The 15,261-nt window shown below is 42.3% G+C and overlaps 1 protein-coding gene across 1 annotated transcript in view; it reads right to left on the minus strand.

Annotated features, from left to right (window-relative positions):
• Positions 1-15,261, minus strand: part of adss2 (adenylosuccinate synthase 2) — a 39,783-nt gene that overhangs the window by 9,161 nt on the left and 15,361 nt on the right. The window contains exons 3-8 of the mRNA XM_033613349.2: positions 12,143-12,211; positions 11,991-12,041; positions 11,799-11,865; positions 3,838-3,945; positions 1,715-1,796; positions 1,505-1,631 (exon numbers count right to left, since the gene is read on the minus strand). Of these exons, the coding sequence (XP_033469240.2) occupies positions 1,505-1,631; positions 1,715-1,796; positions 3,838-3,945; positions 11,799-11,865; positions 11,991-12,041; positions 12,143-12,211 (504 nt within the window). The remainder of the gene's footprint in view (positions 1-1,504; positions 1,632-1,714; positions 1,797-3,837; positions 3,946-11,798; positions 11,866-11,990; positions 12,042-12,142; positions 12,212-15,261) is intronic.

Below are 15,261 nucleotides of genomic sequence, written 5' to 3' on the forward strand. Positions count from 1 at the left end.
TCTCCTTCTAATACGAACTCTACATACAACTATTTGATCGAGGCAGTGGTAGACCAGCAGCTCCTGTGTTCATCAAGGTAAAATGACCGTTTTTGTTAGTCAGTTTGGAGTCTGGATTTGAAGAGAACATAGATCTCAGAGAGCCGCTGCTCCTTCCTGTTGAAAGGAGTCAGTTGAGGTGGTTTGGGCATCTGATCAGTATGCCTAATGGGCGGCTCCTGCTTGAGGTGTTTCGGGCATGTCCCACTGGTAGGAGGCCCCGGGGCGGACCCAGAACATGCTGGAGGGATTACATATCTCATCTGGCCTGGGAACACCTTGGGGTCCCCCACGAGGAGCTGGAAAGCATTGCTGAGGAGACAGACGTCTGGGATGATTTGCTTGGCCTGCTGCCCCCACGACCCGGCCCCGGATAAGTGGATGAAAATGAGTGAATGAATGAATAAATAAATAAGTTTCACATTTCGTTCAGTGTCCCGTCACAAAGGGCTGCCTGTTGGGAGGTGACTGGATAAATGTGTTTGGATTGTTCTGCATGAGTTGTGTGAGAGTGTGTAAAAGGATATCTTGATATAGATTTGCTGATGTTAAATGCGACCTCTATGACTTTAATCCATGAAGAATTTTCTCCACATTCAGATTCTTTGTCGAGCGTGGAGCCATTCAAGAAAGATTCTTCACAAATTCAATCTAACACAGGGTGAGTGATGATGATATGTGATATACATATGGTCATTTGGGGGTGTAAAGCATTCCTTTAAGGTTTAATGTGATATTTGCCACATTTTCTAATCAAGTATATATACAGTATATATCAAGTTAGAAAAGGAGGTTATCTGCCAATCAGTGTGCAGCACACTGTGCCCTATGAGCATGGTGTTTGGTGATAATAACCAGCGTTGAATCTCGACTGTGATTTAATCAGCTCAGTGGCGTCACTGCTCTCAATAATCACAGGTCTGCTCTGTTTCAGTGACACACATCCAGAAGATTAGTACGTTAAGTCTGTGGTGTCATTACCTGAAAGCAAAAATACAGTTGTCATGCTTTCATCAGCCTTTTGAGAGTGTTTCTGGATTCAATGATTCCTCTGTGACTCTGATCGACTGACTGACAGACTGCTGACACAGGACGCCTTCGTGCTCATGCACAGTCAGGTGGCGTTAAGTGGTTTAACTGTGAGCGTGCACGTCAAGCCTGGATGCCAGAGCACATCGGTAGCAGTTAGTAAACTTACCATCATCCCTAGTCTGAGCTCCGAGCAGGCTTTTGTAAAGAGCATCACAAAGCTTAAGTGTTTCAGGGTAACATCACCGGGTCGCTGCAGATGCACTCAACAGCGCTTGGCAATTAGAAATGACATTTATTTTTTCAGAGGAAAGGTTAGCACAAAGACCTTGGCTTATTTTGGAAAGGATAATTGGAAAATATACACAAGTTAAGACTAAGGCGTGCTTAATTTTGGTGCACATGCTCACACAGGCACGCAGGGTGATGTACTGACCAAAGTCGATGTCCAGCAGCGCTGCGTTGGCTCCTTCCACCAGGATCTTCTTGGGGGGGCCGTGAAGAGCCTCGTACATGTAGTGCACCCCGTCTCTCACCATGGGCTTGATCCGCTCCACATAGTCCTAAAAATCACACAACACGTTACTGCAAAGGCGACAACTTAAATGTTTCAAGGAATGTCTGTGTCTTGTTTAACCTTTATTACCTTTAATTTGACAAGTTCTCCCTCGATGTCAATCTCCAGAGTCGGGTACATGGCCTTGTACTGCTGGGCCAGAACTTTAAACCTGTAACAGGCAAAATCGATCACTTTTGAGTCCAACACCTGGGCTGCTTTGACAGCATATGACAGGCTCACAAACACATCTTGCCATTTTTACTTTGCAAAAGAGATTCATTGCCCCTCATCAACTACAAGTCCCAGGAACTAAACTCTGGGTCAAAAGCATGTTTGGATGAAACAGCTGTGTAGGCTCCCAGAGAGGAACTGCCCACTGGGGAGCTCCTCCAAAAACTACACACATAGAAGAGCTTCTTTTCTGTTCGCATTCGCAACGCCAACAGGAACACTTAAGTGACGAAAACCGGCTATCAATCACGTTGTATACATCACATATATGCTCAGTAAAGCCTGGACTTCAATGTCAGGTCCATTTGTGTGTGTTTTCTTCCTTTCTTTTTCATTACAAGTAGTTTTTTGTGACGTCTGTTTTTAGCTCAAGGTTGCATTGGCTGTGTTTGACCGGTCACTGTACACTTACATCACTCAGGGTTCCTCCTGTGCTGGGAGAGAACCTACTCTGAAATAGAAGCTAAAAAAAGTCCCTCAAAACTTGTTCTAACAACTATAATCATTTCTACTTCTTGTGGTGCAGACACAATAAAAAAGGGGGTTTTTTTAGAACTCTGAAAAAGTTCCTCTGATCCAAAAACCCCTAAAATGGCCCCTGTGAGTGTTTTCATTTGCGTCCCACCACATCTAAAGAACCATGTAGACGAGACAAACTAGACCAATATTGGGAAAAGTTATTTTTTGAATGCTATAAGTGGAGTTTGGTTTGACCAGTCAGTGAAGTTCCACCCTGGGCGATCAGAGAGCATTAACCCTGGAGCAGGAACTCCACCACAGGAACCACATTCAGGCCACGGTCGCCCTGCGTAAAATAAAAAACAGCCTCCTCGATCATCTGAATGAGGCCAGTCCAGTGATGGAGCAGGGAGTGTTGAAGTTATTTTTATTGGTGTTTTTAATTATACAAAGATACGTGCATCTTGGCAAGTGGACGCATTTATTTTGTCGTCACTTTTTTAACCTGAGACAAGGATTTTTTTCCAAATAAAGGCAGAATTAAGACCATCCAGTTGTTTGAAAAAGGCAAAAAAAAAATCTCCATGCAATCTTCAGTTTCAAAGGTGGATACCCAAGATTAGTGTCACCAATTCAGTATCTGACCAAATGTCTCCTCTTCTGTTCCTAAGATATGGCGTTGAGTAATGGTCAGAAACAGAACAGAACATTATGATGTCACACTGAAGCTGACCTTTGACCGTTTAGATATATAATGTCATAATTTTATCATTATATCCTATGAGACAACTGTTTGAAATTTTGTGTATGAATTTGTGAAGTATAGCCAAAAAAATAATAATTTTGTGAGGTCACAGTGACCTTGGCCTTTGACCTTCGGCCACAAAATTAAGATATCATGTTCACGAGAATGAGACAGATACAAGGTCACAGTAACCTTGACCCTTGCCATCAAAATCTAATCACTTCATTCTTGAGTCCAAGTAGATGTATGTGCCAAATTTGAAGAAATTTCCTCAAGATACAGACAACCTGAAACCATAACGCCTCCGGCCACAGCTGTCGCAGGTGCATAAAAAAGTTGAGCAGAGTTTCGGCGTCTGTTAAGCCTTCAAACTCCTGGATCTGTTGCTCTAACTGGACTTCCTGGATTGTATTTGATCGAACTCCGCAGCCCCTCTGATTGCTTTAATGCAGGGCTGTTTTCAGTCTGACTGCCTGCATAGACCTGAGTACTTCCACTAAAAATGCAGGTAAAGCTAATGAAAATGTTCCTAGAAAAGTGCCTGTGATTGAAACAGGCATTGTAACTGAAGCTAGGTGTGTGTGTGTGTGTGTGTGTGTGCGAGTCACAGGTAATGTTTCTGACTTTGAGCAAGGGAAAGAGACTGTAAGCCACTGAACAAACAATACATTAGTCACAGACTCGTTGCCAAATGGTCTTCAGAGAGCAAATACACTCTGATACAGATTCCATCAAAACCCAGACAGACACATAATCCTGCACTGTTGGCACAGACCTTTCAGAGAACTGAGTGAAGTCAGCCAACAGGTCACATATCCTGAGACCGCTGCGTGCTGCCTTGGCTGAGTACACTGGACCAATCCCCTTCTTCGTTGTCCCGAGGCTGGGCGGGGCCAAAAGAGGAGGGAGGGGGGAAGAAAAACAGAGGAACCATTAGCATGTGATCTCATCCTACAACAAACCTTTTCACAGTTTCAAAGTTCATCATGTCAGTGGTTTAATTATTGTGAAACTCTTCACACATCCAGACCCAGTCATCCACCAACAAAAGGTTCATGTGGCTGTTTCGGAGTTTCAGTACAGCAGACATTAGACCTGCCACATCTGAGTGACCTCACATCACCAAGATGGGTGCAAATTACAGTAAACCATAAACTGGTAGATCAGACAGCTGTTAAATTTTATATGAACAGTCCAATACTGAAACTGATACTGTTATCTATTGAGAGACAAACAGCAAATGTTCAACAGAGTCATTGTCTCGACAGACTTGGGCAGACATCAAAGAGAGACAACTCAAATAAAATGCTAAACGAGTTAACCATTTACATATATATGACACACTCGACAAGCACTCCTTGTGACTCAGCCTTTTAAAAGGTAGGTTACATTTGCTTAAGCTACATGCAAACTACAGAATGGAAACGCCAAACATCCTCTATGGTTGTTGAGTTTCATCATCAGCATCAGCTGAACACAAAACATGATGCAAGTTCTGCTGTGTAAGTTTGTAGTGATCTTTTGATTTTGTTCTTTGTGACATATAGGAGAGTTTTACCTCTTGAAAACACTAATTTATATCAGTGGTTCCCAACTGGTCCAGCCATGGGGTCCAGATTTCTCCTTCGTCATTAGTTCAAGGTCCACACAGTTTAATACATTTGGCATCGTTCTTGTGTTTGGCCATGTTTTTGAGCTAGTTTCCTGTCTCTGTCAAACAGCTGTCCCTTATTCACTCATGTTAATAGCAGGAAACAGCGCTTCAAAATAAAACTCTGTGCCGAAAATTCACTGTACTTAAAAATCTTACTATATAATGACGAAAATTCTGTCTGTCTGTGCGTCTGTTCCACGTTTTTCTCCTCACTGACTTGGTCAATCCATGTGAAATTTGGCACAGTGGTAGAGGGGCATGGGAGGATGCCAATGAAGCAATATTACATCAATTGGCCAAAGGGGGGTGCTATAGCAACCGATTGAAATTACAAACTTTGAATGGGCATATCTCATGCCCTGTATGTCGTAGAGACATGAAACTTTGCACAGAGATGCCTCTCCTCATGAGGAACAAATTTGCCTCAAGAACCCATAACTTCCGCTTATATAGATTTTCCGCCATTTTGATTTTTTTTGAAAAACACTTCAAATGGATCTCTTCCTAGGAAGTTTGAGCGATCTGCATGAAACTGGGTGAACATAATCTAGGAACCAATATCTAAAGTTCCCTCTTGGCAAAAGTTGGAAAACTTACTAAAACTGAGCTTCTATAAGGCAATGAATATTGCGGAGGACGTGGCTCATCACATAAAGGTGTATAACATCTCAAGGGTTTCACCCATCACCACGCAACTTTGTAGGCATATGACCACACATAATCTGAGGGGACCCCTCCATTATTGACCCCATCAAACAAAATGGGGGCGCTAGAGAGCTCATTTCTTTTCTAGGCCTAACCGCCATATCGATTTTTACTAAATTTGGTAGATATGTAGAACAGGACGCCTCAAGGTGACTGGAGAAATTTAAATTTAACTCTTCAGTTCCCCCTGTGGCCGAATGTTTTTTTAAACACTTTAACTATCTGCCTTTCAACGTGCTACCTCAACTACTAATGTACAGTTTTAGCCCACTAACTATCCCACTATTGGCAATGGTACTACTGTACTTTCAATAAAGTAATCGTACCATCAAATTCACAAACACTCTGTCTGAATACATTGCTCTTCTTAATGGGTTCAGTTGACTATTTAATCTGCAATTTCCTATGACCTGTATCCCAAACACACACCATGTAAAACTGTACGTGGGCAACTGTGCACTCAATGGGTATGGACTAGTTTGTGTGATTTTTACAAATTTGACATGAGCCGCAACCCACCAGCTGGGAACCACTGATGTAAATGAAGCCACCTGAGAAGTTTAAAGGGGAAATTGCTCTAACAACTCAAAGAAATCTGAGATTCCAAGTAGACATGCCTTTTTTGCAGGGGGTTAGTATTATATTTTTAAACTTATCGTGTGATATTTTAATGTAAATTACAGCTGTCAGATAAATGTAGTGGAGTACAAAGTAGACTAGAATACAGCACAAGTATATAGTAGCATGAAATGGAATTACTCAAGTAAAGTACCTCAAAGTTGTTCTTTGTAGACGTACTTGAGTAAATGCACTTAGTTACTTTCCATCTCTGCTTGTTGCTACTCAAATTTTAAACTTCGATGCCAATAATAAGCACAACAGAATACATTTCAAACTCAAAATGTGGCAACAAGAACTAAAGAATACCATCAGACCCAGTGACACAGACAAGACGAATCCACACACACACACACACACACACACGTACAGAATACATATATACAGTGTTCATTTATAGTCAACATATGTTTTCCTAACAGATGTGACACTGATACTAGATATCAATTTTAATTTTTGCACAAATCCTACAGTCTGTCTTGGATTGTTTTTGAAGAAGACTTGCATTTTACATTTTTTGATTGACGGTATACTTCTCTCATGCAATGAGCCCTTCACAAGATGGAATAAACACAGTGCATCTGAAGTATCTGTGACTACTTCTAAGACCCTGCAGCCCTTCTACTCTTCTATCTTCATTAGAAATCTATCAATAATGTATTTTGCAGGAAAATAAACATATAAAACATTAGCATTAATCTTTATAAACAGATCTCTACACATGTACGCAGAATATGTACAGTAGGCAACTGTAAAAGATTTAGGTTTTGGAAGTGTTCTGGTTTTTGTTTGCAGTCCATTTGTAGTAGTAGTAGTATTGACCATAGACTGTATAAATAATGGACGTAGCTAAAGTGACATTGGTTTCTGGACTGCCGTTATAAAGCCTTTAGTTTGGCATATCGTTGCAATCTTGGTTTGTTGGAGCCAGAAGTGACCATATGTGAGCGAGTGGCTGGTGATGTGGGGAAGTGAGAGGTGGATCTGATTGAGACTGAGGACGATGTCTGCAAACAGTGTTATAAAAAAAATTCACTTCCTGTACAGTTGACGTGAATGTTGAAATTAGCTCTAGAGACCAAAACAGTTTTTGTACCAGGCTGTAAACATGTTTATTTCTGCTGTGAAGTTGGGCACTTTAACATGGAGTTCTATGGAGATTCAGTCAGTTCTGGAGTCAGCCTCAAGTGGTCATTAGAGGAACTGCAGTTTTTGGCACTTTCGCACTAGTCTCGCCACCAGACAATCAGAGATCTCCACCTTCTGATAGTCTGGGGACACTCCTTTCTGAAGTGTGTTAAAAAAACCGGAGAAAACAGCCAGCAACAAAGCAACGCCTCTTGCATTTTTGAAAAGGACACACCCTCCCGGAAATGTGCGCTCCCCCTTTACTCGTCCGCAACGAAATAAACACACAGAGAGCCTGAAAATGGATGTCGAGAGATTTAACTCTGTTTTATCAAACGTGTGCTCAGTCCACAAGATTGTGGAAATGAAAGACTTACAGCGACTTTGTTTAAAACTTTTAACACAGTCGGACTATGTTTATGAGCACAAGAGTTCAATGAGCCACCAAAGGACCGCCCTGCGGATCATTTCTCAGCCTCAGACGTTGCTGCTTGGTATTGACCAATCACGACTGAGTGGCAGGTAAACACTTTGTGTGGATAGGTGGAACACATTGACCAAAATGCAATCTCAGATCCTATGTGCATGTCTGATGATGAGTTAGCCAGATGCTAGTCTCTATACACAGACTCTACATTCAGTGAATGTAGAGTCTGTAGGCAAACCCTGGAGATCTTGCCTCCGGACGAAGAGCAGAAGAGCCCTGGTTTCTGGTTGCAGGCTGTTTGTAGTCCGTGTGATATTGACCAATCACGTTTGAGCCGGCTGCAGTTGTTGCCAGGTTAAATGGTGCGTGCGGTGAACTAACGAGCCGGAACATAATTGGCGTCACTGCAAACTCTGAAAACATCGCAATGGTTCAGCATATTTACTTATATATAAACGGAAGTCGGAAACGGAAATTTGCCTCCTCTGCCCAAATCAAACTGGAATTCCAAAAAATCGGGGGTCTGCCCCCAGAGGCTGTTTTCGCCGTCTGCTGGAAGTCAAGACGCCGAATACAGCCGATGGGTTCCAAGAATGGCCTGATGCTAGCTTTATTTATCTGCATTGATTTGCAATAATCTGTTAATAGAGATTAGTTGGATTGTCTTGGCCCAGATATCAGTGGATCTCCTGCAATATTGTCCATTGCCCCAGATGTGACAGGGGATGGGCTCCAAGATCATATTAGGATCAGATTGAAGCTACTGTTTCTTATTGTTAATGCGTTTGAAACTAAGGAAACACCTGTCTCTGTTTGTTCACATGTGTCTATAGACACTAACATGAGCTGTTTGAGACTGCTTTGTAACTGCGACCAAATATTTTCTTATTTTGAGTTTGCTGTCCGTTTTTAGCATCCTACTCTAACTACAGGACTCAGCAGGTCTCCTCTTTGTGTTTCTAGTGTGAACAAACAGAGTTCAGGCTGAACAAAACTCCTCTGATCAGACTTTGTGACTTTCAGCAGCGGAGCTCACAGGACACCTGGAGATGCTGGAAATCCACCAACCTGTCAGAGCAATCTGCTGAAAGCTCATAATGACCGTGCCATTTAGGCACACTGGTGAACATGCATTTACTCTATCTCTCACACACTCACTCTCTCACACACACACACACACACACACTCACAGTAGCTGGCTGGGTGTTTGGGGCTTTGGTGGCTGAGCTGGTAAAGACAGCCGCTCTGAACAGGAATACACTGGATCTCTCTTGAGCTTAATATTGTGAACGCTCCACAGGCTGAGCTTAACATTCCTCACATACGTCGGCGTGGTTCACTGCCCCGGCTCATAACGTATTAGAATACAATCGTTTTAAATGGTGTGGAATGAAACCGCCGACTGAATACCTGGATTTACTACATGAAATACTTGTGTGTTAAAGTATTTGGCTTAACAGGAAGCTGCTGGCTGATTCGGTTTCTTAGTGTTGATTGATGAAGTGCTCTGTTTGTCATGCTGCTCATAAACTCCACCTGCTGCAGGGCTGCTAGTGTTTGACCTCTGACCTCTCTGAGGACGCCTCTGGGTAGAACGGTGTTGAGACTATGTGCATGTGCGTCACTGTGGAAAGATGTTTTTGTACATATGGAAAATAAAAATAAATGTATGTGCAAATTAATAACAAAATCAGACTTTGGTTACGTCTTGATAAAAAACTGTATAGTGTGCCTGTGTTTACATTTACCAACAGTATAGATCTATTTATATATCTATTATCTATCATATTTTTACACATAATACTTAGACAAAGACCAGTGGCTATAGACCGGCCATCAGAGGGCTTTTGTTGTTAAAAAAATCTATCTGGATTTGCTTTGAACCAACATTTGAATCATTAAGAGCAGCATTTAGTGCACCTGTCATCTTTCCACACCTAAAAATGCCTTAATCTGGCATGACTGTATTTTTAAACCCATTTTAAACTCACAGAAACAACTTGTAAATGCAACATTTACACTTAATCACCTTTTAAGTTAATGTGGAAAACTTGTTAGCCACAGTTGGTCATTAACAAGTCTAGTATTTGCTCTCTTTCAGCTCTGATTTTGGTCTCTAACGACTCCTGAGGGAAATATCTTTCTCTTTAGCTGCTAAATGCTGCACTATGTTCACCATCTAGTCTCTGTGTCTGTCTGATATTTGCTGCTGAGCAGGTGTACAGTGAGGTTTCTAGAGCTTTACGGCAGGAAACAGCTGCCCTGTACGAAAATGAGGCCATGGGAGCAGTATAGATGGGAGTCAGACAGCTAAACAATGAGCTGAAAGTCACTACAGCTCTGTTAAGAGAGAAGCTGATTATTCTCTGTAGGTTCATCACCATGAGTGAGCCCTATTACATCATCATCTGATACTGTGTTATTATAAAATTATTCAAAAATCAGTGTTTTCTTCATGCTGTCTGTCCTGGAACATCTGTGTTCATCCTCTGACTAAGATGCTCCATTTTGGCGCCTGTCTTTTTGAGGACCGCCTCCGGAAAAAGCTGTCTGCTCTAATTGGTCCCCTTTATCCGAGCTCTCAGTGTCTCTGCCGAGCCCCAAGGAACAGCGCAAGGCTTTGAAGCTAATTTGACATGGTGGCCAAACCGTGGAGTCACAAACATCCGGGTCCGTCATGTGATGCCGTGGGGCCCAGAAGCATTTTTCCCATAGACTAACACTGTGAAAGAAACATCTGTGAATCAATGAGTGTGACAACCCACTGTGAAAAGAAATGTTTCACCAGAATTTGATCAATTTTGTCGCATAATATTTCAAAAGAGGAGCCGCTCAACAACATTACCTTATCCCTATTTAAGTTAGCACAGGGCTAAACAGGAAGTGAGCCACTCGGCCAGCAGGAGTCTCTCGTGCGCCTGCTCTAAGTCCCCACGATGCAGAATATCCAGTAAATTTTCAACCGTGTCAAGTCAAACTTTTTTTTTTGCATCATGCACCACTGAGCAAATTTCTTAGTATTGAACAGGGCCACGTTCAACACTGAAAATCTTCATGACGATCTTCACGATTACATGTTTGTCAAATGGTAAAACGGTAAATTGACTTGCACTTGGCACCTTTCTAGTCTTCCGACCACTCAAAGCACTTTTTACACTACGAGTCACATTCACCCATTCACACACTGGTGGCCAAGGCAACCACACATGGTGCCCCCGCTACTCGGTTTTTAACACACTCACACACCGATGGAGCAAATTGGAGCTCAATATCTTGCTCAAGGATACTTTGACATGCGGGCTGGCGGAGATGGGGAGCGAATAGCTGATCTTTTGACAGGTGGAAGACCCGCTCTACCTCTGAGCTACAGCCACCCCAAATCCGCCCTAATGTTAGCATGTAGCTACATATCGCGGTATCGTACTTGCTGCCGGGGGACGACTAACAGAGTATAATGGGGCTACATGTAGCACAGTAAGCTACATGATGTTAATACTTGCCGTGCAGTGCCTGCAGCAGATGAGCATGTGACGAAATCCATCACGAGCTGATGTCATCACGCAGCTAAAGTATTCAGAACGGTCTAAGGCTTGAGATGTTGCTCACAAGGATTACTTTTGGATAAGTTTCCCTCGTTATCTGAAACATGTGCTACGTTTAGCATGAACATACGACACTGTAACATCATGTATATCACAGAAAGTAAAGCATAATAGGTCCTCTTTGCTACGGCTGACACTGCTTACTGCACGTTAAGAAGTGAAAGTTTACAGAATATTATTGTATTAGACATGCAGTAACATTAGCACATCACATTTAACAACATGATCAGGATTATTGTATGTTAATAATGCAGCCTGGTGTGGAGTATAATGAGAGGAACAGTGTTGTTGCAGCAATGCTCTGTCAACAGTAATGAATAATCTCCAAAGTCAACCAGATGGAACGATATGGAGCTCACTGAAAGTAACATGAGAAAAGATTATGACTCACTGCCAACGTGAATGCTTAAAAACACTCTGTGTGGTGTGTGGATGTCCTTGGATGTTCATCTGGGTGTTGGCCGTGACTCATAGGATTCAAGATAAATCAATGACAAAATTGGTCAACGTCTTTCTGAGCAAGATGTGACAACTGATCTGATCTGCGTGATCTGTGTGTGTGCGTGTGTGTGCTGTCATTTTCAAAGCAACAGGTGTCTTACTTCTTGCCTGCTTGCTCTTGTCTCAGCTGTTCCTGAACGCCATCGACCGCTTGGTGGAAGTCAAACACTGCAAAGGAGGAAGAGAGGGGACACACACTCTCACACACCTCGGAGAAAGCAGGGCTCACACACACACGTCCACAAACACACACACATTTTTGCATGCCAACAATCAAACATGAGAGGACTTACCAATATGTGCTCTGTCTGAGATGATCAACCTTTTCTCCCATTCCTTTAGACCTACACACACACACACACACACACACACGGATACGCTTTAAGTCTCCACACGTTACATACACAGTTTTCTTCTGTTGCTGTTTGTGTTTAAAACAACTCACCTTTTCCTTTGCGTTCGTTCTTCTCTGCCTCCTCAAACAGGCCAGGCAGGTGGATGACTACACCGTTGCCTGAGATGAAAAAAGAAACCGGCGTCGGTTACAGTTACACTGTCTGATAAACAGAAACACACACAGTTTGACGGATGTGTGTAAAGAACGCTCTTGAGCCTGAAGCATGCATCAACTCAAATTGATTTACGTGTCTACAGTCACGGGTCATACACATAAATCCTCTCATGAACAATTTCACCAGAGGGGGATTTTACCATAAAAACTTCTCAGACCTGTTTTTCTTCACACTTGCGTAAAAGCTTCAATATTACAGCACAGATTTACTCTTTATAAAGAAAAGTCACTCATTCACAGAGCATCAAAATATACTTTGAAGTAAAGGTATCACCATTAATCAGTTGATTCATATTTTGTATTAACAATGAGTATCTTGGGCCATATGATACGCATCTAGGGTCGCAATGGTACACCGGTTCAAGGTATACCGTGATATTAAAATTCACGGTTATCGTGTACATTTGCTTGTCTACAATATTGAAACAAAAAAATGCAGCTGCACAGAAATCTTCACTTTATTTTAGTAATTTTCAAAAGGGAGACTTTTTACAATTCCATTAAAAATGGTTTCAAGTTTCAAATATAGTAATTAATCGTCTGCGTCACTCTGACGGATAATAATTCTGTAATACCGTGGTACCGTGAAACCGCGTTAGTTTCTGAGACGCTTATTGTACCATGAAAATCTAATACAGCTGATAGCAGGAATGAGCAGCTAGTAGCAAAAGGGAAACGCAAACCTGACAGACACTGTAAAGATGAGGGAGACAAGGAATTGCGCGCCCTCCTTGTCCTCTCAAATGAAGAAGCCATTAACCGTCAGATGACGGGGACGGTGAAGAACAGGCCGACTTATGAGAGAATCGCCGAAGGACTGACCAGCCGCGATTTCCCTCGGAGTACGTCACTGTTTACATCACACGCTGAGCTATACGTTTTATTACTTGCTCACGCCCCCCATTGCCCCGAAAAAGGCGCATTCTGTATGAACAAAAGTAGGTAGGCCGCATTTTGCCGCACTCCCCGATTTTGTTTTAATACTGCCAATGCTGAAAGAAGACTGATTGGGCTTTCCTGCAAATTTGCACAACTCCTAGTTAAAAAGGGCTAATGTGTCAGCCCTGTGATAGTCTAGGTGTACCCTACCTCTCACCCAGTGTCAGCTGGGATAGGCTCCAGCCCCCTCGTGACCCCTAACAGGATAAGCGGTTACGGAAAATGAAAATTGATAGTGTTTTTGAGAATTGGTGCAGTATCACAACACATAATACTGTGATACTCAAGAAGTGCATCAGTATTTTCTTACACCCCTAATAGTAACTAAAGCTGTGAAATAAATAAAAAGTAAAAAGTGTAATATTTGCTTCTAAATTGTGGTGGAAGAGAAGTATACAGTATCATGATATGGAAACACTGAAGTACAAGAACCTCAGAAAATAAACCTGAGTACAGTCCTTTGGTAAATGTACTCAGCCAGTCTGACGTGCAAAATAACACGAGTGCTGCTGTCGCACCGTTAATGACTAGTCTAAAGCCTGATTATAAGTTACATGAGTGAATGTCTGACACTGTGACAGCTGCCCCAGGTGTGTGCTGACAGCCTAAGTGTGATGTTAAAGGATGTATTTTTCTGTCAGACACAAAACGACGCCTGCTCACAAGAGTATTCAAACAGCCGGCTCTAATTATCTTTTTAATTGAGTTGCATTAAGTGGAAGAGGTGAGGTAATTACTCTGACCAAATTAAATGTAAGAAATGTGGGAAAAGGCTTAAAAACCAATAAACACTGTTTCAGTGACACTGTGGGAATAAATGTGGGAGATAAAAATAACATTTTCGGCGCAAGAACAGGACAGACCTGAGCACATATTTGCTCCCAGTGCTGGAGGCCAGGAATGTGCTTTTACACAGAGGGAGTATATTAGTAGCATATTTCAGTGGTGTATCAACCAACACTGCTGTCTGTAAATCCATGCCACTAGAATGGCTATAAATATCCACATACACAAACAGCATTATCAAGGAAGAGATGCTGAATTTTTATATTTCCAATTTGGTCTCCACTCGGTGTGAAAAATCCTTTCACAGCTTTTAGAGGACAGCAGTGAGAAGAAAATGTCAACTGTGAATGACAGACCGGCCTGCTGTCCATTTAAAAATAATCACAACACATCTGCGGAGGAACACAGAAGAGATCACCTCAGCTCAGTCGCTGCTTTTTACAGTGGAAAGCTCCGTGTGCAGAGCATGAATTGGTGGAGAGTAGGTGTCCTCACAGAGCTGAAGTGTACAGTTATAGTACAGTCGGCACTTTGGGGTAAAAGCTTCCAATAACTGAACGCATTGTTATGAAGATGCTGTGACTACTGCCAAGGATAATGGTTGCATTATGGTTCATTATGGTTAAAGCGACTGGTGGGGTGGATAAGCAAACTTTTCGGGTTTTTTAGTGTGTGCGCATCCTTTTGTATCACTCTGGGTCACCTCACTAAATTCAGAGGTTTTTGCGGGTCCATAAACGCAGCATAGGCACAACTCTTTGTAAGTCGCAGGGTGAACAACTGACCTTACGCCAAGCCCCGCCCCTTTGTGATGGTCCGACAAGCTGTCGCAGTAAGCATGGAGTCCACACTGTAACTAACAATATTATCATCAATAAAATGACAAATGAAAGAGTGATTCCAGAGAGAAGCAGACAGAGGGGTCTACAGTCTGTGTTTGAAGGATATATCCAGGATGTCAAACTGACTCAGCAGCAACAACAGGTTAAAAAGACAAAGATAGTTAGAAGCTAAAGCCGAACTATAGGCTACAGATCACAGTGTAAAAGTGAACCACCACATCACTGCTGATCGCCACACAAGACAATGAGTACGTTCACACAGCTGGTTGAATATCAGCAAAGTTTCCCTGCTTCCCTTCACTGGTTCCTGTACAGCAGGGTTGGTCTTTGTTTCACTGTTATAATCATTACAAAGCAAAAGCAGCATGTGTATACATTCAGTAGGCTATATCTTCAGTAGCTAGCTAACCCTACACTTTTCAGGGT

Source organism: Epinephelus lanceolatus, chromosome 17, assembly GCF_041903045.1.
Source record: "Epinephelus lanceolatus isolate andai-2023 chromosome 17, ASM4190304v1, whole genome shotgun sequence".
In the NCBI taxonomy this organism is placed as follows: Eukaryota; Metazoa; Chordata; class Actinopteri; order Perciformes; family Serranidae; genus Epinephelus; species Epinephelus lanceolatus.